Below are 21,095 nucleotides of genomic sequence, written 5' to 3' on the forward strand. Positions count from 1 at the left end.
GATGCTAAAACCTACTCTTAAGCTGCGTCTACACGTGCACGCTACTTCGAAGTAGCGGCAGTAACTTCGAAATAGCGCCCGTCACGTCTACACGTGTTGGGCGCTATTTCGAAGTTGAAATCGACGTTAGGTGGCGAGACGTCGAAGTCGCTAACCCCATGAGGGGATGGGAATAGCGCCCTACTTCGACGTTCAACATCGAAGTAGGGACGTGTAGACGATCCGCGTCCCGCAACATCGAAATAGCGGGGTCCTCCATGGCGGCCATCAGCTGGGGGGTTGAGAGATACTCTCTCTCCAGCCCTTGCAGGGCTCTGTGGTCACCGTGGGCAGCAGCCCTTAGCCCAGGGCTTCTGGCTGCTGCTGCTGCAGCTGGGGGTCCGTGCTGCATATACAGGGTCTGCAACTAGTTGTTGGCTCTGTGTATCTTGCACTGTTTAATGAAAGTGTGTCTGGGAGGGGCCCTTTAAGGGAGCGACTTGCTGTTGAGTCCGCCCCGTGACCCTGTCTGCAGCTGTGCCTGGCTCCCTTATTTCGATGTGTGCTACTTTGGCGTGTAGACGTTCCCTCGCTGTGCCTATTTCGATGTTGGGCTGAGCAACGTCGAAGTTGAACATCGACGTTGCCAGCCCTGGAGGACGTGTAGACGTTATTCATCGAAATAGTCTATTTCGATGTCGCAACATCGAAATAAGCTATTTCGAAGTTGGGTGCACGTGTAGACGTAGCCTTACAGTCACATGTGATTCAAAAAAGACATATATGTAAGGTATAAGGTACAAGTGCTTGGAAACATTACGAATACATAAATTTCTACTTTGCATATATACATGATTTATTTTAGATCAGAGCCCTAAATGTTGTTACTTTGCTATACCAAAAGAGGTACTTTCTGTGCCAAGCATTGAGTGAAAAAAATGTTTTCCACATGAAATGATCTTCATTACTAGCTCAACAGAATGTCAAATTCAGTTTTAAAAATCAAACAAGCCAGCAAACATGAAGTGATATATGTCGACACAAATCTTGGAACTAAATGAAGCCAGTTAATTTTCTTTATATAAGAGGACAAACATGAGGCTATAGTGGCAAAATTCAACTACTTTGATAAAGATTTGCATATGCAGATACCTTCTTTAAAACAAAGCCTTTCAAGTAAATTCTTCATAATGGACTTTGACTGCACATTGGCACAGTGTAATAAGAATCAGGGAACTTCTAAAACCAACGAGAAAGCCAATTGCTAGGAAACTAAATAGCGGGAAAAATTCTGGGGATAAAACAAGAAATTGTTTTACCTTGTGTAAGTTACATTCTTGACTCCAAAGTCCTGTAAACTCTGGCTTTGCTAGAATCTCATTTGCCTCTTCATCATCCTCTTCATCATTTTCATGGATTGTGTCTTGGGATGCTTTTTCAGAAAAATCCACCACAGAACTAGATTTGTCATCAACTGAAGAACAAGCTGATGGAATGCGCCAAGACTTCTACAGTGAGACAGGAGGAAAGTTCCAAGCAACCATTGAACCTATTGTTTTACTCCAGCCTCAATACCTTAAAAAAAGACACTTAATAATGTTTCATTTGGCTATAAAGTATGGATGTCTGGGACTGTTTTATGCTAATTAATCTCTAAAACATTGTGCACAGTGAAAACTGCATATTACAAGAAATCACATCATGTCAATTGCAGGAGTTAGTAGGTTGGAAACGAATGTTCAGTCATAAGGGTATTCATTAATGTGAACTTCCAGGAAGCTGCTTCAAACTTCTAATAAATGATGCAGCCCAATTTCATGTGTTGTTTTGAAGAACTACTGTACTGTTCCTATTTTCAATGACACATTTTTCCTGTTTTTCCTTTCTTTCTTATATTTAATTACGAAGACTTACACCAGACCAGAAGTCACATGGGAAGATCTAAATTGGGGATAAAATTTCCCCCTCCTCCTCTCTGAGTCAGCAGACACCTGGAATACCATGGAAGTAAAATAGTGGGCGGCACCAGTTAGGAGGATCACAAATCTTGAAAGAACTAGCCCACTTGCCTGACATAAAAGCCGCATGGAGAAGCTCCAAATATAGCTGTGTTTGTCATTTGGGACAAGCTAATCTGAAACTAAGTCGACAACTACATTTTACTTCTATATTAAATAAGGAAGTGTTCCAGCTCAAGAGTGTGTCAGAACTGGACTAGCAGATGAGAGTAATGGCTCCTGGGAGATGAGATGGGGAAGCAATTCCACTGACTGCTCACATAGTACTGTACAGCAGCAAACTGTAGCCAATGCAAATGCTTTTTCACAGCAATCACATCAAACCATTAATCTTCAGGTATGGGGCAGGGAATACTGGTTTCCCTGCTACAGGGACAACAGTGTCCCCTAAAACAGTTGACCAATTCTCTAATGACAATTCAATATAATATATTTTTTACCTGCAGTTCTGCTGCACCTGAATCTTCACAGGCATTCTCAATGTACTGCCATGTTTTGACTCTCCAGCGTAAACAATCCTGAAGTTTAGCCCGAGTCCTAAGTGCTTCTGCCCAAGCTTGTTGTTTTTTCTGCTTCTCTGCGTAAGCTTCCTCTTGCAAAATCTGAGCTACAATCTCAATTTTTCTAGATTTCTGCTGTTCCTTAAATTCTCTGTATTAAAGAATTAAAAAAAAACATAACTAGAAAGAAAACCAAAATATTTTGTGTGATCTTGATTAATTTGCTTATGGCATGTCTACACAATATAGCATTGTGCTCTAGATCATTGTGATTTCTGAAGCACACTAGTTGGACCTTGTTAAACCCAATAGGTGCATACTAAAAGTATTCAACATTCAGGCCTGCCAACTGGAGTGAGGGACACAATGAGGCAGCTGCTCCAGGGCCTGGTTATTTAAAAGGGCCTAAGGCTCTTGGCTGCCGTGGCCACTATATCATCAGCAGTTGGATCCCAACACCCTTTAAATTGCTGCCATAGTTCTGGGAGGTATTAAAGGGCTGGTTGGTGGAGGCCAACCACCAACCCTACCTCTTCCACCCAAGGTCTTGCCCCTTGTGGTGGTCTCACCTCACCCGGGGCCTGGTGAAATCTGTGGGCAGCACTGACAACAATACTATGTTTAAGCACAGTAGGTAAGTTTAGTGCACACTAGCACTAGAGTAGCAGTGTCTACACGCAACAATTAGTATGCAACATATTTGTGTGCTTTAGAAGTCTCAGCCTTGTAATGTGCATTGCCATGCTGTGTAAACACACTCTCAATCTCTCTATGCCTCAATTCCAATACTAGCAGTTCTAGTAACATCTCTGCCTCACAACATTGTTCTGAGATAAATACTGTACAAAGTTTGAGGAGCTCAGATATCGTAATGGAAACCATGCAGATACCTTAAGTAGAGAAGTAATTTGAGGTCCTATGCCTGTCACTAAATCCTATGGCCAAATTCTTTGAATTTTGCAATATTATTTTATATTTTAAAATGTTCCTTGTCTTTCCTGTGCTGTATTAAAGACCAACATGAACATTGTAGAAATGGACTATACTCATGTATAGTCAATGCAGAAAATAAGGTAACTGGAAAAGCAAGAAATTTTTTCTCTAGTCTCTTTCAGTAATAGTAATCTTAAGTGTTACTTGTAGGAATAGAAAACACACTTTTGTTTGAAATTATCTGATCTGGAAGCCATGTCTCTTTAAAATTCACACTTTATATAGCAGTGTGGGGTGATTACCCTTAGCTAACAAAATGAGTGTTGGGGTGGAGCTGTTCAGTTGAGGAGGGAGTTAACAGAATCCGCACGAAAAAATTACTATTTCTGTTTCGTTTTTCTGTGTTCCTTTAGGGTCTGTGTAACTTTCAGAACCAAAAGAATTATTTATGGTAAAGGCTGAGTTCACTTCTAGGGTTTACATTTTCAATTGAGCTGTGTTTAAATGATTGCTGATTCTAAATATAGGCAGAACACTAGAAATGATTGCACTTATATAATGAGCCTTACATGTCAAATTCCTTTATTAACTGTGAATTTAGCTCTCAACATTCCAGGGAAACAGTTATCTGGCATAACCTCCACTTCACACTTGGGGAAACCGAAGCATCTTTACACGTGGGGAAACCGAGGCATGGAAAGCAGCAGTACTAAAAATGGCAGAGGATTCTTGACTCCTAGTGCCGTTCTTTACCCAAACACCATCCTTCCACCCTACATTTTATTCATGCGTTTACTTTTCAGTATACAAAAAGTTTAATAATAGACTATCATATTAGCACTACATCACATCACATTTTGCTGTTTTTTAAAAATTGAACAATACTAATTAAATGACAAATTCTAATGTTTAAAGAATTACTTATTTTGCAGATAATTCAGGGACACATGCTCAGGTTGAGATTCAGACAAGAGAGAGCACAGGTCATCTCTCTTATGGGGAGAAAGGCCTAAGAGCAAAACAAAGGCACTCAGAGAAATAGCAGGTTAGAAGAATGATAGCTGAGATTAGAAAGGAACTGCTATGAGGACCAAACTGTCATGTAAAGCCAATAGCATGTCTAGAACAACATGTGATACATGAGCTGCTATGTAAATTACAACGGGAAGTAGTGAAAACAGATGAACAATTAAACCTAGGACAGAGCATCCATAATGCCTGTGGAATATTTATTCACTAATTTTATGTCCATTTGGCACTAGCAAAAGTCACTGGTTCAAAACTCCAAAGACAGAAGTCTTCTACTTCTCCCAACTTCAAGTGCATTAGTGATTAGTCCCCACATTGCCTCCTTAATCTGCTTCAATCCTATCCTAGAAGATCACTTCTAATGGGCATGTGAGTCTCCGTGGCCAGTCATCCATAGCCTCACTGGTACATCTGTCAATAAGAGTGCCACTTCCATCTGTTTGGGATGGTTTTCGTGACGTGGACAACTGGCCACAGAATGGACAAAACTACAGACCTCTTCATGTGGGCCATCTACTCACCATTCAATGGCAATAATTTTTGTCTTAACAAACCTAGGCTCTAACCCTGCAATTAAATTTGTGTGGGTTGTCTCCTGTGCAGAGCTCCACTTGCAGGTCCCCTCATGCTTTGTAAGTTATACCTACACAGATGCAGTGGCAGGTTGGGGCCATGGTTTGGATTTGAACCAGTGACTCGGCTCCTTCACACTTTTTTTAAACTATAAGGAAAAATGGTTGAGCTAAATCTTCAACTGATACAAATCAGCATAACCTTAATTAGTCAATAAAGCTTTGCAATCCTGAGCTGAGACTTTCAATTGAAAGTCTGTAGCTACACTAATCAGTTCAGTTCCCTGGAGTAGCAAGATTAACAGCAATGTATTTTTCATGTTTTCACTTCCTGAATGGAATGAGGTGGAGATTCATTCCTATATGAGAACTGACCTGGAGTTAAAGGAATATAAACGACTGCTTACTGTTTCTGTCTTTCTAACTCCACATGTTGTTTATGGAGAAAAATCTCCTTGGTGACATTGCCTCCTTCTGCCAGAACAGCCTCTCTCATCTTCATCTCTTGCTTTTTTGCCTCCCGAGCCTTTGCTTTGTCTCTCACCTGGAGGGCTCGAAGTTTTTCCTACTAAGTCATGCAAAAAACAGTTATGTATTTTACTCACACAATATGAAATATAAAAAAAGAGAATCTGATTTTGATCCCTTTTTCTCTTTACAAATGGATGGTGAACTTTTCTAACAAAAGTTTGTTTATTCTTTTTAGTAATTGAAGTTGCTCTGGGTTTTCTAAAAATCCTGTAATTGTGCTTGGTTTTATTTGCCGCATTTGCGTCAATTATACCCCAGTTTACACCAATCACTCCTATTCCTGGCAAAGAGCAGTGGCTGGGTCAAGACTAAATGCATGAACCATATTGTTTGAGCATCAGCAATATTGTTTGACCTCCAACCTCCTTCTCCTCCAACCTCTGCTGGAACAAGTTACTATGCAGACATGTACAAAAGACTTTGGTGGTATTAGTGCAATCAATGGCTAGTTAAGATCATCTTCTCAGACTCTACAATAGATCCAAAAAGGTAAGAGGGAATTATGATAGCCCTAAGTCTGAATTTCCTCATTTTCCTGTTGGTTTAAATTATTTTTAATGCTTATTTTAGGTAACATTTTAATATAAAATATTTCTGTATTAAGAGCAAGACAATCAACTACCCTAAAGGCCAAATTCTGCCATCCTTACTCATGGAATACTGTATTGTAAGTGTCATACCACAAGTCAGTGAACTGCTCCTGGAATAAGGTATTTACTCAATGGGAGTGAGAGTATTTGAATTTGGCTTTGTGAGTCTGACTCTATAACCTGTACTGGCCTGATTCTTAACTCATGGCATATCAAGGGCTTGATGAACACTGGAATGGTTTTCGTTAAAATCGGTCACTTCACAGAAACAACTGCATTATTATTGATCATAGCAGTCATAGAGGTACCCTGTTGGAAGTTATGTTGTTTTTCAAGGATAGCACGGCTTGCATCCTTTTTTCCATAATCTCCCGAGTTTTCAGTTCTTCTTTTGCTTCTTGCTGATGAATTCTGTTGGTAGAATAAAGCCTTTCAGGTCTGTGTCCCACTGTGAAGCATTCAGCATTAAGATGGCTAACCTGACAAAAAGTAATTGTTAACCTTCCTTTAAGTTATATTGACATTTACAAAAACAATCAATCATACTTCATGTTAGATATGACTGGAAAGGTTGTAATCTGTTGAATATAATTATCACATTTGTATGCATATATTATTCCTGTATACAGGATTTCCATCATCTCACATACCATATCTTGCATAAACCATATTCCTGTTACATCCCCACCATGTTCATAAATATATTCCCATAAAGAATATGGAATGCCCCATCACAATATTGACATAAGTGTGTAGTGTAGACCAGGTTAAGTGTCACAGTGTAATCAAGCTGTAAAATGTTTACTCATAAAGGCTAAGGATCAGGTTAACATTTCAGATTCTGTGTTATGACACCAGTAAATGAAAAATTTAATAGAACCTTGACATAGATTTTTTCAGAAATTGGACTGCTTTTTCATGATTCCTCTGTGCATCTTCAACTATTTTTTGAAGTCTTCTCTCGTATTCCTCCTTGGCTTCCATTTCTTTTCTGCAAAACACAAAAAAATCTAGTGGGTACAGTCTGACTGTCTTGATATATGATCAGCTCCGACTAAAGTCAAGGGGTCCTCTGCTTGCCGAAGGTTTGAAGGATTGTGGAGTGTTGGTATTGGCTTACATTCCCTCTTTAATTTTTTTCCTGGCATAAAAATTCTGTGAATATCTATATGAGGACCCTTCGTAACTAATATTCTTTGTGTTAGCAAACCTTTCCAATATCCACATGAATTGGGCTAAGATAGTTTGGGAAAGTGGATTATCTGTTGTTGTACCTACTTTTTTCCAACCTGCTGTTTCCGTTCCACCAGCTGGGCTGCAGTCTTTTCTTTCTGAATCCTCTGTTCAGCCCGCTCATTGCACTGTCTCTCTAGTTCCTGCTCATCCTGCTCAAGTTGCTCCTGGAGGCTTCCACATTTCCCCTGTTCAATTTCAATCTGCCACATCTTGTACCTTTTAAGCACAAAGTGAGGTTTTTTCATTAAAGGGACCCAAATGAAATGGGAAAGACAAACATGTAAAGGAAATCAGATTCATTGATTATATATATTTTGTACTACCAGCACCACAGTGAAAAAGGAAATTCAGCCATGTTTTACTCTATTTCCTGCTAGTTTCAAAGGACATTATTGCTAATAACCCAGGTAACACTTCAGTTTTTAGAGATGGCACTCACAGATCTTCAAACTCCTCTTCTTCCTCAAGCTAGTATTTACCCAATATAAGGACAAGCAGAATGTTCACTGGACAATAAAGAATGCTTGTAATTCTTTATTCAAAACTGCCCTAATTTGTTTCTAAGCTTTTTCAATGATTGTCCTTAGAGTAGACTATTCTGAGTTTTTACCAGGGTGCCTATTAGGAAAACTACTTCACCAGGAGGGTGGTGAAGCAATGGAATGCATTGCCTAGAGAGGTGGTAGAATCTCCATCCCTAGAGGTTTTTAAGTCTGGCTTGACAAAATCCTGCCTGGGATGACATAGTTGGGGTTGATCCTGCTTGAAGCAGGGAGCTGGATGCGATGACCTCTTGAGGTCCATTCCAACCCTATGATTCTATAAAGTGTTACTTTCAAAAGCAAGGATGTGGAAGCTTATGCAAGTTACTCTGAAATATCATAGCAATTTATACAAAAGCAGCTTTGGAGTCACTCATTCAGCAGATAATGGTGGCTGCTAAGGAGATAGGGGAGAAATAGAAACCTAACTTAACCTATGAATGCTGACTTCAAGAGATTTTTTTGAAAATGGTCCCTAGTGTTTTTCTCACCTCTGAAAAAGTGTAATGTATGATTGCTGAAGAACGAGTCAAACGAGTGAATAGGTATGTGCTGGAAAAGGAGGAACAGGCAGCACTTTCTATGAACAAGAATCACTTCTGACCTGTGCAAGATATTCTTTAGACATCTTGTGAGTGGGAATAAGTTAGAGAAGTTCCAGTCATGAAATTCCTGACTTACAGAGAGATACTCTGTGATTCTTCCATATTAAGCATTTGATTTCTCCAAATGACAACAGAGAATATAACTCAGATAAATTAACCTTCAGTGTCCAGATGTCTTTCAAAATTCTTGCTTACTATGCTGAATCTAACAGATATTCACTCAGTTTCCAAGGTGGCTGCAAAGTTGAAAGAAAACTTTTACATACCAACAGAAGAATGTCTCTACTCAAGTTTAAACTGTGGCGTCCACAAGATGGAGAGCTCTACAGAAATAGAATACACTTCCTTCACAAAAATATGAAGAATGCTTGTTCTGCAAAAGTAACTCTGCTAATGTGGTAGCAAAAATATCCAGGCTCTGGTTCTAAATTCTTTGTTTTTCACGTCTTTTTTTTCTGAAAAGACACTAAGGTACATCTTCACTACAGCTAGAAGTTTGCCCTTAGTAGATAGACAGCAAGCTAAAATAGCAGTGTTGATGTTGAAAGCACACACTAGCCACATGTATACAAGCAAGCCCATCTGATCCCTTTGGCAGGGTCATTCCTACCAAAACTCAACAGTACGTAGCCATATAGGGCACTAAAAAATTTGAGGCACCAAATTGTCCCAAATTCTATGTTGCTGCAGCCTTGTCCTCCAGTCACTCCCCCACTGCAGACTATGCCCAGCAGGGCTGTTCTTGGGGACATGAGGAACCCAGGCCACCCTAGCCCCTCCTCTCTGCCTCCTCCTCCAAGCCATGAGGCCTGGTGGACTAGTGGGATTAGCAGGGGGCTGATGCCAGCAGCAGAGGTCAGGCCTGGCTCCATGTTCACTGGCAGTAGAAGGAAGCAGAGAGACCCAGCCCCAGCCCACTTGGTTTCCGTGATTCCCACCTACATCACTTCACTTCCCATTGCCAGTGAGTGTGGGGAACAGTTCCACTTCTCCGAAACCCCCTCCCTCAAGTGAAGCAGCTGGGAACCAGAGAAGCAGAGTAGGCTGAGGCTGCGTGGCTCTGCTTCCCATTGCTGCACACTGCTTAAGCACTGCAGCCTACGGCTACGTCTACACGTGCACCCAACTTCGAAATAGCTTATTTCGATGTTGCGACATCGAAATAGGCTATTTCAATGAATAACGTCTACACGTCCTCCAGGGCTGGCAACGTCGATGTTCAACTTCGACGTTGCTCAGCCCAACATCGAAATAGGCACAGCGAGGGAACGTCTACACGCCAAAGTAGCACACATCGAAATAAGGGAGCCAGGCACAGCTGCAGACAGGGTCACGGGGCGGACTCAACAGCAAGTCGCTCCCTTAAAGGGCCCCTCCCAGACACACTTTCATTAAACAGTGCAAGATACACAGAGCCAACAACTAGTTGCAGACCCTGTATATGCAGCACGGACCCCCAGCTGCAGCAGCAGCAGCCAGAAGCCCTGGGCTAAGGGCTGCTGCCCACGGTGACCACAGAGCCCCGCAAGGGCTGGAGAGAGAGTATCTCTCAACCCCCCAGCTGATGGCCGCCATGGAGGACCCCGCTATTTCGATGTTGCGGGACGCGGATCGTCTACACGTCCCTACTTCGATGTTGAACATCGAAGTAGGGCGCTATTCCCATCCCCTCATGGGGTTAGCGACTTCGACGTCTCGCCGCCTAACGTCGATTTCAACTTCGAAATAGCGCCCGACGCGTGTAGACGTGACGGGCGCTATTTCGAAGTTAGTGCCGCTACTTCGAAGTAGCGTGCACGTGTAGACGCAGCTTACATGTCCTGCTCCTGCCTCCCACAATTCCTGGCCTTGTTTGCAGTCCTCACCCTGTGCAGGGTTGCATAGGGCAGCAAAATTTCTAGGGACAGCTCTGCCCTTTAGCCCATACTCTGGTGACAAGCATATGCCACAACCGACTCATTGCTATTTTTAGTGCATTCACTCAAGCAGAGATAACATGTGACTGTCCACCTAGACAGAGAAGAACAATCCCACCTGTAGTAAAAACAAGCTGATTCATCTCACTAGGAGAGGGGGAGTCTCTTGTCAGATTTCTGAGCATATGCACCAGTGTTTTCTACGGCCTCTTTCATTTTGAAAGACACAAAGAACTGACTGTACTTCAGCTGATCCACAATTGTGTTTCACTGTAATATTGTCCCTTCAAGATTAACTTCACAATGCCTTCTGAAAATTCACAGTACCTTAGGTAAAGTCTGATGATAAACTAGAAAACAGTAGCTCTTTGCAAACTGAGATGCAGATACCTTCCCTATTCTGATGTAGATATTTCATGTACCTTTATAATGGAATTTGAGTGATGCTATTTCCCTGAACTTAATTGTATCTATGACTGGAGATGCTATGAAAGTGAAGCACTTTAAAAGTGAGTTTCTCAGTAAAAATGCCTTTATTAGTAAGTTGCTATGAGAAACACAGGATGGATAAGATTCACAGTAAAAAATACACATTTACTGTGTGTTTCAGAGCTAGGATGCAGTGCTCTCACCAAACAGCATTCATATCAGTAGTGATTTTGAGTCAAATACTGATCTGACTGAAGTCAGTGGAAGCATTGCTGTTGACTTCATTGACTCTTGGATCTGGAGCTGTATGGTAGTTTAGTCCAAAAATAAATTCTAGTTTCAGATCCCTGTGGAACCTGAAAAATAAGATTCAGAATGTCTTTCGGAGATTTTATAAAATCCGCTATGCCTTTCCCACAGACAAAATGGAAGTATGAACTCTGAAACATTAATATTTGAGGAAAAAAACAAGAAATGCTGTTTAGTGGGAGCCACAAAGAGACAGTATTTTTGTTTCCACTATCACCAGAATGAACCAAATCATAGGTCAAATTCTCTTGTTTGTCAACATGAGCACAATTACAGTGACTTGTTATACAAAAGGAATACTGATGGTGTCAGTTTCTGAAGTCTCTGATTTTCAGATGTGTGTCTTTGCACTCAGGCAGCAAGTGTTAAACTGATTAAGCTCAAGGGCATCAGTAAGGGAGTTCCAGCTATTTTCACCAGCAGAGAAGTTGGCCTGCAATTCCTATAGGTCTGCTCACATTTGTGATGATATAGTTTAAGACCAGTGAAGGAACCTGATCCTGTACACTGAAGGAGTATTTGCTAAATTAGCTGTCTCCATTTCATCTCTCAAAACACCTCCTCTTAAAAAAAAAAAAAGTTTGCTACAAAAACTACATAGTGAATAGAGAGAGAGAGAGAAACATTATTTCAAGCTTTTCAGACAGTTGCAAATGGCACAGGCAGGGAAGAAAATGAAAACTTTGGTCTTTAAAACTTTTTTACAAGCTTTACTACTGCCTTTACATTTTTGATCACTTTAAATGTCAGTTGGTACATATTTGCATGTTTTATGTTCATTCCTTTTCAATGTGTGAATTAATAAGTTGATTTAACACTTTGGGCTACATGGCTATCATATCATCTGTAATGAAGATCAATTCCTTTCATGCTTGTTCACTTCTTAACTTACACATTTTCTTTCAGCATCAAAGAAATTTTTGATTCAAGGTCCTTTTCATTCCCCAGTTCAGCACACAGTCGTCTGTGCAAAGCCTGTAGGCGGCATATGGCTGCACTGTTACATTTAAAAAGAAAAAAATGGAAATAATGAATGTTTAAACCCGGCAAAGAAAAAATAATCAGAAAACAAGATGCCATGAGACTGAGACATTGTTTTAGAAGTCCACTAATGTATATTAATGTAATGTCTTTCAGTGATGGCTCCTAAAGTGTCTGTTCTCTCCTGAAAAGCCCAATCTCATTAAACTACTATCTATTGGTTAATTGAAAATTAAGATGAGAGCATTTTATCAACACTCAGCCTTTTTTAAAAGTGATTTGTAACTTCTAATGCTGACAACAAATACCAAAAATCACAGATGTAGTTAATTTTAGGAAAACAAATAGGACAAAGCTTGATGTGTGGTTTTAAAATGATAGAGGTTGAACCTCTCTAGTCTAGCACTCTCTTGTTGGGCAACATACATAACCCAACATGATTTTAGTTAGCCAGACAACCACTTATCATGGGTGTGGCCAAGTTTCCCATTGTCCCATATAGTTTGTTTCCAGCCACCAGTCCTGGCTATCGTGTTCTGTGCTGCTGTTTAGCTGTAATTTACCCATAAATGTCTTCTAAAAGCCCAGTAAGCAGTGGAAGTGTTGGTAATGTTGCTAAACATTATTGACCTCCTATGATTTGGCATGCTAAAATGTCATGCTATTTGAGTCTTTGAGCCAGGAATTTGGTACGTCTTCCTCTCCATTATTAAGCAGGAAATATCTGTAATGGACCATTGTGTAGGGTTCCTATATCTGACCTTTCAAAAAAGAGGACACCCCTGAGAGGGAGTTTATCTGTATCAGTATCTACCAACGCACATTGTATTACTGTCTTATAGTATATGTAGTACATTAATACAATGTGCATTGGTAGATACTGATACAGGTACACTCCATCTCAGGGATGTCCTCTTTTTTATATGGTAACCCAACGATAGTTGCTATCCTGATTGCCACATGGTATTACATATGCAGATTAGACCTTGGCCTGAGAGATGTATAAAAGTTATATTGCTCTTCTCAGCATTTGTTTAATGATTATTTAAATACTACAGGTATCTGATATAAGCATATTTCTTCTCTAATAAATTACAAAAGGATACAGTGTTTCAAAACTACTTTGGAAAGACTTTCTGCAGGGTCACCAACTGGGGTAGGTCATTTCCCTCCCCTCAGGGCCCAGCCATTCAAAAGGCTCCTGGCCGCTATCAGACAGCAGTGGATGGAACTTCTGGCCCTTCAAATCAATGCCAGAGTGGCATGCTGTGGGCAGCTATGAGGGCTGGCTGGGGGTGAGGGAGAGCACAATACCGTCTGGGTGGTTCTGAGGGCTGGCTGCCCTCAGTCTGAAGTCTCTGTCTGAGGCCATCCCCTTTCTAGGAACACAGAGCCACCCCCCACATCTTAAGCAGGGTCTCAACAACTCTGATAGCTCACACAACTTCCTGTGAAGAAGAACTATGGAAACTAAAACTCTAGAGTCATCTAGGATGAAAGAGGATATTGTTATTAGTATACATTTCTGTGCAAAAGACTGAAAAAGATTTAATAATTTTACTTTTCAAAATGCCTGTGCTTACTTACTCAAAGGGCATGGTGGCAGTCAAACTTGGTTCATAATACAGGGGATACCAGCATACAAACCACTCATTGCTTTCAGTTTAAATAAATCAGAAGAGTCCAAGTGAATTGCCTCCGACTTCACAGCAGAATAGTTCTGTAGCTGTTGTTGCCTTATATTGCATTTGTGCATTTCAGAAACATATGATACTGAGAAACAGACTATATAAGTACAAATTCCTTGTCATAACAGGCATCAGAGCAGCAAAAGTAAAAATGACAATGCATACGTCTGATGTCAGTTGATCCATACTACCAGATGATTAAATGAATAGTGGGTGGAAAGAATGATAAATGTAAACTGAACTATTTATCTGAAGATGACTTTATTTGTACTCTAGTACAGGCATTTCTTAAATCTACATTTTATTCACCCCATGCTGAAAATCCCTTTTACAATTCCAGCCTCTCTGTAAGGCTAAAAATATGAGAGACCTCCCTCATGTAAAATGATGAAAGTGATCAAGGGGCTTTCCTGGAAGTTAAAACAGTCAACCAAAGTTAAAGGTAAACCAGTGTCATTAAATTCTCTATAAGGCTATCATATTTTCATTGCAGACCTTACCTCAGTGACACATAGGTTTTGCCCTCCTGAGTGGTACAACAATAAACTTGCATAATATTTGCAGCTACTCTTATTTTTGGAATTCATCTTTCAGTATTAAGGTGCATCCACATAGACAAGTCTCAGTATAAATACTTTGTCTTGATGAGAGCAGGTGACTCTAATTTTATCCTGAGATTAGTAATTCACAAGGGCTACACACGCAAAATAAAATTTACTGCACCTGTGGACAACATTGTAAAACTCCACAGGCTGTATCTGTATAAGACAAATATATAAACAATTTTTGGTAAAGAATATATGAAGTATAAGTGACATTGTAAGGTACATTGTATATATCGCTGATAAGATAGTTGTATGGTTTGATTCTCAAGTGAGGCATGTTTGTATTGCCAGTAATGCCTATATTTCTGATAGGAATCCCAAGATTAATCCCCATAAATCCTTGGGAGACTATTATCTTGCACAAATGACTAATCTAGTGGCCATTGTTTTGTTTATGAAAATAATTTATGCATAGCTTTTAGGTACAGTATTTTTTTACCATTTTAGATTAGTAACAGAGGTCGCCATGTTACTCTGTATCTTAACAAAGCAAAAAAGAAGTCATGTAGCACTTTAAAGTCTAACAAAATAGTACAGCTCTATCTCCAGATCTGAAGAAGTGGGTGTACCCTATGAAAGCTTATCACTTAATAAATTATTTTATTAGTCTTTAAAGTGCTTTTTGTTTCATTTTAGATTGTTAGCTCACATATATATTTTTAATGTGCATCAAGCATAAATGGAAATATGAGGGAACAAGAGGCAGATCCAGGACTAATCATTGCCTTAAATAACACACGTACAAATACAGAGTAACTTCCTGGAAACCAATCAAGATTGTCCAGATTTTGTGTGAGGATATTTCATGTGACAGGACACTAGCTGTACAGTAAACCCTTTTAATGGACTAATAAGGGGAAAGGGGTGTCCATTAATACCAGAAGTCAATTAAATCTGAATCTGCAGCATGTTCATGCATGCCATCTGCCTGCGCATGCATGCCATCCCTGGTAGGAGGAGCATGTGGTGGCTCCAGAGGTGGTGCCCCTGGCAGCTCCCCCAACCGCAGTGGCGGCCCCAGTCCCAGTGGTGGTTCTTCCAGCCTCTGCGGTCCCAGCCACTCCTGCAGCCCCAGCCCTGACAGCTGCCCCTCCTGCGCCAGTGGCTCCTTCAGCCCCAGCAGCTCCAGCAGCAGCAGTGGCTCTGGTGAATCACTGGCACTTATTTAGGGGGAGGAGGGGATGGTAGACAGCATCCATTGTTTCTGATGTCTGTTAAATCAGGGTCTGTTAAATCAAGGGTTTACTGTATCTATTATTCCTCTGCTCTTTGTGTAACTGTTGATGGCATTGTGAATAATCCTAAATATTTCTGAAAAAAAATACTGTACTTTAATCCCATGAGCGAACGTGCAGCTGAAGCACAGGAGTATATACTAATCCTCTCCTAATTAGCATGATTTAGTTATGGTAAGCGACAGACAAACAAGTCCTTGCTCCTATCTATTTTGTAGTGGAGCACTTCAATTTAATAATAATTGGAGAATTTTTTAGTTAATGGGTTTGTTATTTGTTTAAGATTAGTAAAATGTATGTTTGTCTACTAAAATAACAAATGTTAGGGATAAAGGGAATAAGAATTACACAGAAATCAGAAGCAAAAATTTTTATAATATTTACAACTGAGACAATAAATCCTATATACAATATTAGGATACTGCCATAAATCAGTATGATTCCCACTGACAACCCTGGATCCATCCCCAGTACCACATACTTAAACTTTTGGAAAATTTTGAATTAGAATCTGAATTTGAATGTGTACTTGCAGGACACAGTGCTAGATTCAAAAATTAACTTCACACACATCAGCTTTTTACTGTTACCCACAGTGTTTAATATTTTTAAAATACATTGAGCTCCTTTGATAGAAGTTACTATGGAGAAAACATTCAATGAGATCTCTCAAGAGCAGGTATCAGATAACTAAAGGAGTTGTCTCTCCCATATTATGAATGCATAAATGGAGGCAGAGTGACCCACCTGAGATCTCACAAATCAGTGACAGAACAAAATAAAGAATTCATGAGATTTTTGATACCTAATTACCAGCTCTGGCTAACAGGAAATACTGCATTTGATCATTCCACCTTGTTAGTGTTGCCCAAATGCAAAGGAATAACTCATAAATACTTGCTGTCTTGAGACTTTCCTTTAACCCCCAATCCACACTTTTTGGTCCACGGTAATTGCCCAAGCAGCATCTTACCTCTGGAAAGAAACTGCGCAGATGAACTTTTTGCAAGCTACCATACTGCAATTCTGTGTATCAGTGGAAGGTACTGCTGGTGCGAAAACTGCCTGGAGAGTAATTGCATCACTTAGTCTTCACCAGTTTGGGACCTAACCTATCTGATCTGTTCTCCAAGCACAGCATGACAGTGCAGTGCTCCTTGCCAGAGAGCATGGCCCACTGAGGTAACAGAGCTTGTTTTTTTTGTTTTTATATTTTTCCATCCTGAAAATGGCACAGGTGTCATCTGATAGATTCAAGAGCATGTTTAATAATGTTATCAAACATTTTCAGCAATAACAGGAAGAGGGAAATGGTCAAAAGGTTTATTTCATTACCTTCCCCTCCTCATGTGTAAGACAGAGCACGTCAACAGTTTGTGACAACCAGAAATACCCTCTACCTACGTATTTCCAGCCTCTTTCTCATCTTCTATTTTGGTCTCTGTGCGCTCTTGTTCTTTTGTTAGCATTTCGATCCGCAGCTGGCAAGCGCTAAGCTCCTCTCTAAAACAAACAAAAACGATACTTATTTATATCTATTTCCCACTCCTCTTGAAATATTTCTTCTCATTAGGATCACAGTTGGGTCCTCTCTGAGTTTCTTTAGAGGCACTTGTTAACTTTAAAATATTTGTACCATGAATTTAGAAAAAAATATAACTTCTTAATTTTGGTTTCATTCAGAACTCTAGTGTCATCTACCAGTGATGATAACATAAAGACTATTGTTAAAAAGTTTAGCCTCCTCCAGCATATTTGCAGTTTAGTTTTTGGCTTTCATGTAACAAAACATTTAAGCTGAATGCTTAACTTTGAGTACATGAGCAGTTACTAAGTGACTGTTACTGTCACAAACTCCAATTGTTACATCGATAGCCACAAGACCTGAAGTTTATTTTTATTCAAGTACAAAACAAGAAGAAGAAACAATGAAGGTTTGTATATGATACCAGGGCAATCTGCTTTAAAGTCTGGAGGGACCCCCTTGAGTAGTAAGTAGGAAATTCTGTCTCTCTGATCAGTTTAGTCTTTGCTCTCTTTGTGCTAAGACTGACAATAAGGAGGGTCTAATCTGCTGCAGGTGTGATAGTGATTTGAGTTGACAGGTAGACAGAAGCCTATTAGGAATTAGACACATCACTTCTTTTCAGATAGTCTACCAGTCAGATGGTTGACTTTGGTCACTTTAGGTCACTGGTTCAAAAGTTAAAAGACTCCAAATGCTTTCATAAATCTAAGCTACCCAGTCACCATGATATTTGTAACTGGTAATAGAATTATGTTTGATAATGAAGTACGAAGACTGTTATTCTTGCTCTGCAATGTAATAGCAATTGATAAGGGAAATAATTCACAGCATGTCACTATAAAGTAGGTTACATGCAGTGGAGCTTCAGTTACAATTGTAAGTGGCACTTCCAGTTTAAAAATTGCATGGATATTTACCATTAAAAGCCCCTTTTCAAGGAAGTTGCAATGATAATTATTAGGTTCTGTTTATGATGAGAAAAAAAATGTGGCAAACAGCTGTTGGCCTCTCTAATCCCAGGCATCAACTTCCTGCCACTCCAAGATGATTGCACAATTGGGGAGGACACCAGTTGACATTTTGAGTGCACACATTGGGAGGATAATGACTAAACAGCAGGAAATGTCTAGAAATATTGTGCTTTCCACATTTATATATATATATATTCAAAAAAGTTCTCTAAAATAGAAAATAAAAGCTGAAAACCCTGAGATACACCATCTCACAATTAAATATATGGATATATGTCTATCTCATAGAACGGAAAGGGACCTTGAATGCTCATTGAGCCCAGTCCCCTGCACTCACAGCAGGACCAAGCACCATCCCTCACAGATTTTTTTAAGATCTATTTGCCCCAGACACCTAAATGGCCCCCACAAGGATTGAATTTACAATCCTGGGTTTAGCAGGACAACACTCGAACCACTGAGCTGTCCTGCCCCAGAAGAGCACCACTTCTATATAAATTCAGAGAAACAATTCTTTTAAAACTTTCTCTTCTTGGTTATGTAGACATACCTTATCAACGATACTCAAAATTTAAATTTCTTTTTATTATAATGTGTGCCCATTTCCTTAAGATCATAATGTTACAAAATTTGAAAATAATAAACATTGCCTTTTTCCTAATAATTTAGAAGTCATTTGAAGTATGATTATTACCAAGTCAAATCACCAGGTGGGATTGTCCCCCATTCCTGATCCACAGATAAACTGGACCCTCGATGCCTGGCTCTCCCTGTCCCATGTGAAAGGAAATAGCAACCACTGCCATAGGTTTATCGCCCTCTTTTCCGAAACCCTTTGGAGAGCACTCCATAGGTAAAGCCCTGCGCAGATACAAAATTTGTATCTACATCTGTATATCTGCAGATATAAAGTGGATATCTGTGCATTTGCAAAGCTCTATCCATGGATGCAGAGTCTAGTATGAGAGAGATGTGGATGAGTACCATGTGGCAGATGTAGATGAGTACCATTTTCCTGCTGGTGTGCTGATGAGATTTCTAGAATAAGATAATGCAGTTTGCCACCCCACCCCCCAGCCTTATATTTTATTCCTACCAACCGATATATTTCTGGGGTTTTTTTTTTTATTTCTGCAGATCTTCTGCACAGTATCTTTTGAAATTGTAATTAATTCTGACATTGTAACATGTCAGAAGCTTTGCATTTTTGTTTGTGACTAGGGCCTATAACTTGGACATCATCGTTGAATCAAATCCCTGTTGTGGTCCTCACGTCCAGATGATGTTTGAATCCTGCAGATTCTTTGTACGTAAAAATCAATAAGATACAGTCTTCCCTATCCATCCACAAACCAAAAATATTGGCCAAGCTCTCATCATTGTGCATTTTGATTACAGCAAAAAGTCCTTCTCTTTAGACTTGACAAATGCAGATTTTCCCTACTCGGATCTAGTCAAGGTATTGCTGCAAAAGTAATCTTCTACACCGGGGTTCACAACATTTTTCTTTCTGATGCCTCTCCCCCCACCCCAACATGCTATAAAAATTTCATGGCCCAGATGTGCACAACAAATGTTTTCAATTCAGGCATTTACTTCAGTCCCAGGCAGAAAGGCTCAGACTTTGCCATTGGTGCCAGGCAGTGGGTCTCAGGATTCTGCTTTCTACCCTGGACCACAGTGAGCCTAATGCTGGCCCTGCTGTCAGGTTTATTTTGGCAGACCCTAGAAACCTCCACACCCTAGATTTATCCCGCTTTTTAACCAAGATGTCCCCCTGACCACAGTACACTCAGGGTTACCATATATGAACTTTGAAAAAAGAGAGCACCCTTTAGAGGGGGTGTACCTGTATCAATATCTAGCAGCTCACGTTGTGTTAATGTTCTATATATGCTATGGTGAATTAATACAGAATGAGTTGGTAGACACTGATACAGACACACTCCCTCTAAAGGGTGCCCACTTTTGAAGGTTTGCTATGGTAACGCTACCCTCAGTGCTTGCCCACTTCACTCACGCGTGAGGCTAACTCTGACTGCACAGCCAAAAAGCATGTAGTAGTAGGCATCCTTCAGTCTGCATAGACTATGGATCGCACCCTTTCAAGTTTCAATTGAGGACTTCATTTACAGCGTCTATTGTGACTATGAAGACCCACACGAGACTGACAGTCCTTGCTGCATCTCTTGCAGATGTAGTGGGTGTCTAGCAAGTCCTTATTGTGCTTTCTGTGCGCTCGCTTCTCCTCTACTAGCTGTCTGATCTTCATCTCGCCCTTCTGAAGGCCCTTGTGTAACCCCTGCCTCCATCTGCTGCGGTCATCTGCTAGTTCTTCCCAGTTGTCCAGCTCGATGTCTACCTCTCTGAGGTCTCTCTTGCAGACATCTTTGTAGCACAACTGGGGGCGTCCGGGAGGTCTTTTGCCAGAGGCTAAGCTCACCATACAGGATGTCTTTTGGAATCCTTCCATCATTCATCCTGTGGACGTGGCCAAGCCAGCGGAGTCGACGCTGCCTGAGGAGGGTGTGCATGGTTGGGATTCCAGCTTGCTCGAGGACAGCAGTGTTGGTCACTCTGTCCTTCCGTGATATTCCAAGGATGCGCCTGAGGCAGCGCAAGTGGAAGACGTTCAGCCTCTTTTCCTGGCGGGCACACAGGGTCCAAGTCTCGCTGCCATAAAGGAGGGTGCTGAGGATGCAGGCTCTGTAGACTTACATTTTGGTGTGAGTGTACAGCTTGTTGTTATTCCACACTCTCTTGCTGAGTCTGGACAGAGTTGTGGCTGCTTTTCCAATCCTCCTATTCAGCTCAGTGTCCAACGACAGGGTGTCAGTGATGGTGGACCCGAGGTAAACGAACTCGTGGACGACCTCTAACGTATAGTTGTCAATGCTG

The 21,095-nt window shown here is 40.5% G+C and overlaps 1 protein-coding gene across 1 annotated transcript in view; it reads right to left on the reverse strand.

Annotated features, from left to right (window-relative positions):
• CFAP74 (cilia and flagella associated protein 74) overlaps positions 1 to 21,095 on the reverse strand; it is a 96,078-nt gene that overhangs the window by 60,178 nt on the left and 14,805 nt on the right. Inside the window, exons 3-10 of the mRNA XM_074975592.1 lie at positions 17,103 to 17,201; positions 12,082 to 12,186; positions 7,431 to 7,604; positions 7,033 to 7,143; positions 6,461 to 6,563; positions 5,439 to 5,596; positions 2,438 to 2,648; positions 1,299 to 1,487 (exon numbers count right to left, since the gene is read on the reverse strand). Of these exons, the coding sequence (XP_074831693.1) occupies positions 1,299 to 1,487; positions 2,438 to 2,648; positions 5,439 to 5,596; positions 6,461 to 6,563; positions 7,033 to 7,143; positions 7,431 to 7,604; positions 12,082 to 12,186; positions 17,103 to 17,201 (1,150 nt within the window). The remainder of the gene's footprint in view (positions 1 to 1,298; positions 1,488 to 2,437; positions 2,649 to 5,438; positions 5,597 to 6,460; positions 6,564 to 7,032; positions 7,144 to 7,430; positions 7,605 to 12,081; positions 12,187 to 17,102; positions 17,202 to 21,095) is intronic.

This window comes from Carettochelys insculpta, chromosome 23 (genome assembly GCF_033958435.1).
Source record: "Carettochelys insculpta isolate YL-2023 chromosome 23, ASM3395843v1, whole genome shotgun sequence".
In the NCBI taxonomy this organism is placed as follows: domain Eukaryota; kingdom Metazoa; phylum Chordata; order Testudines; family Carettochelyidae; genus Carettochelys; species Carettochelys insculpta.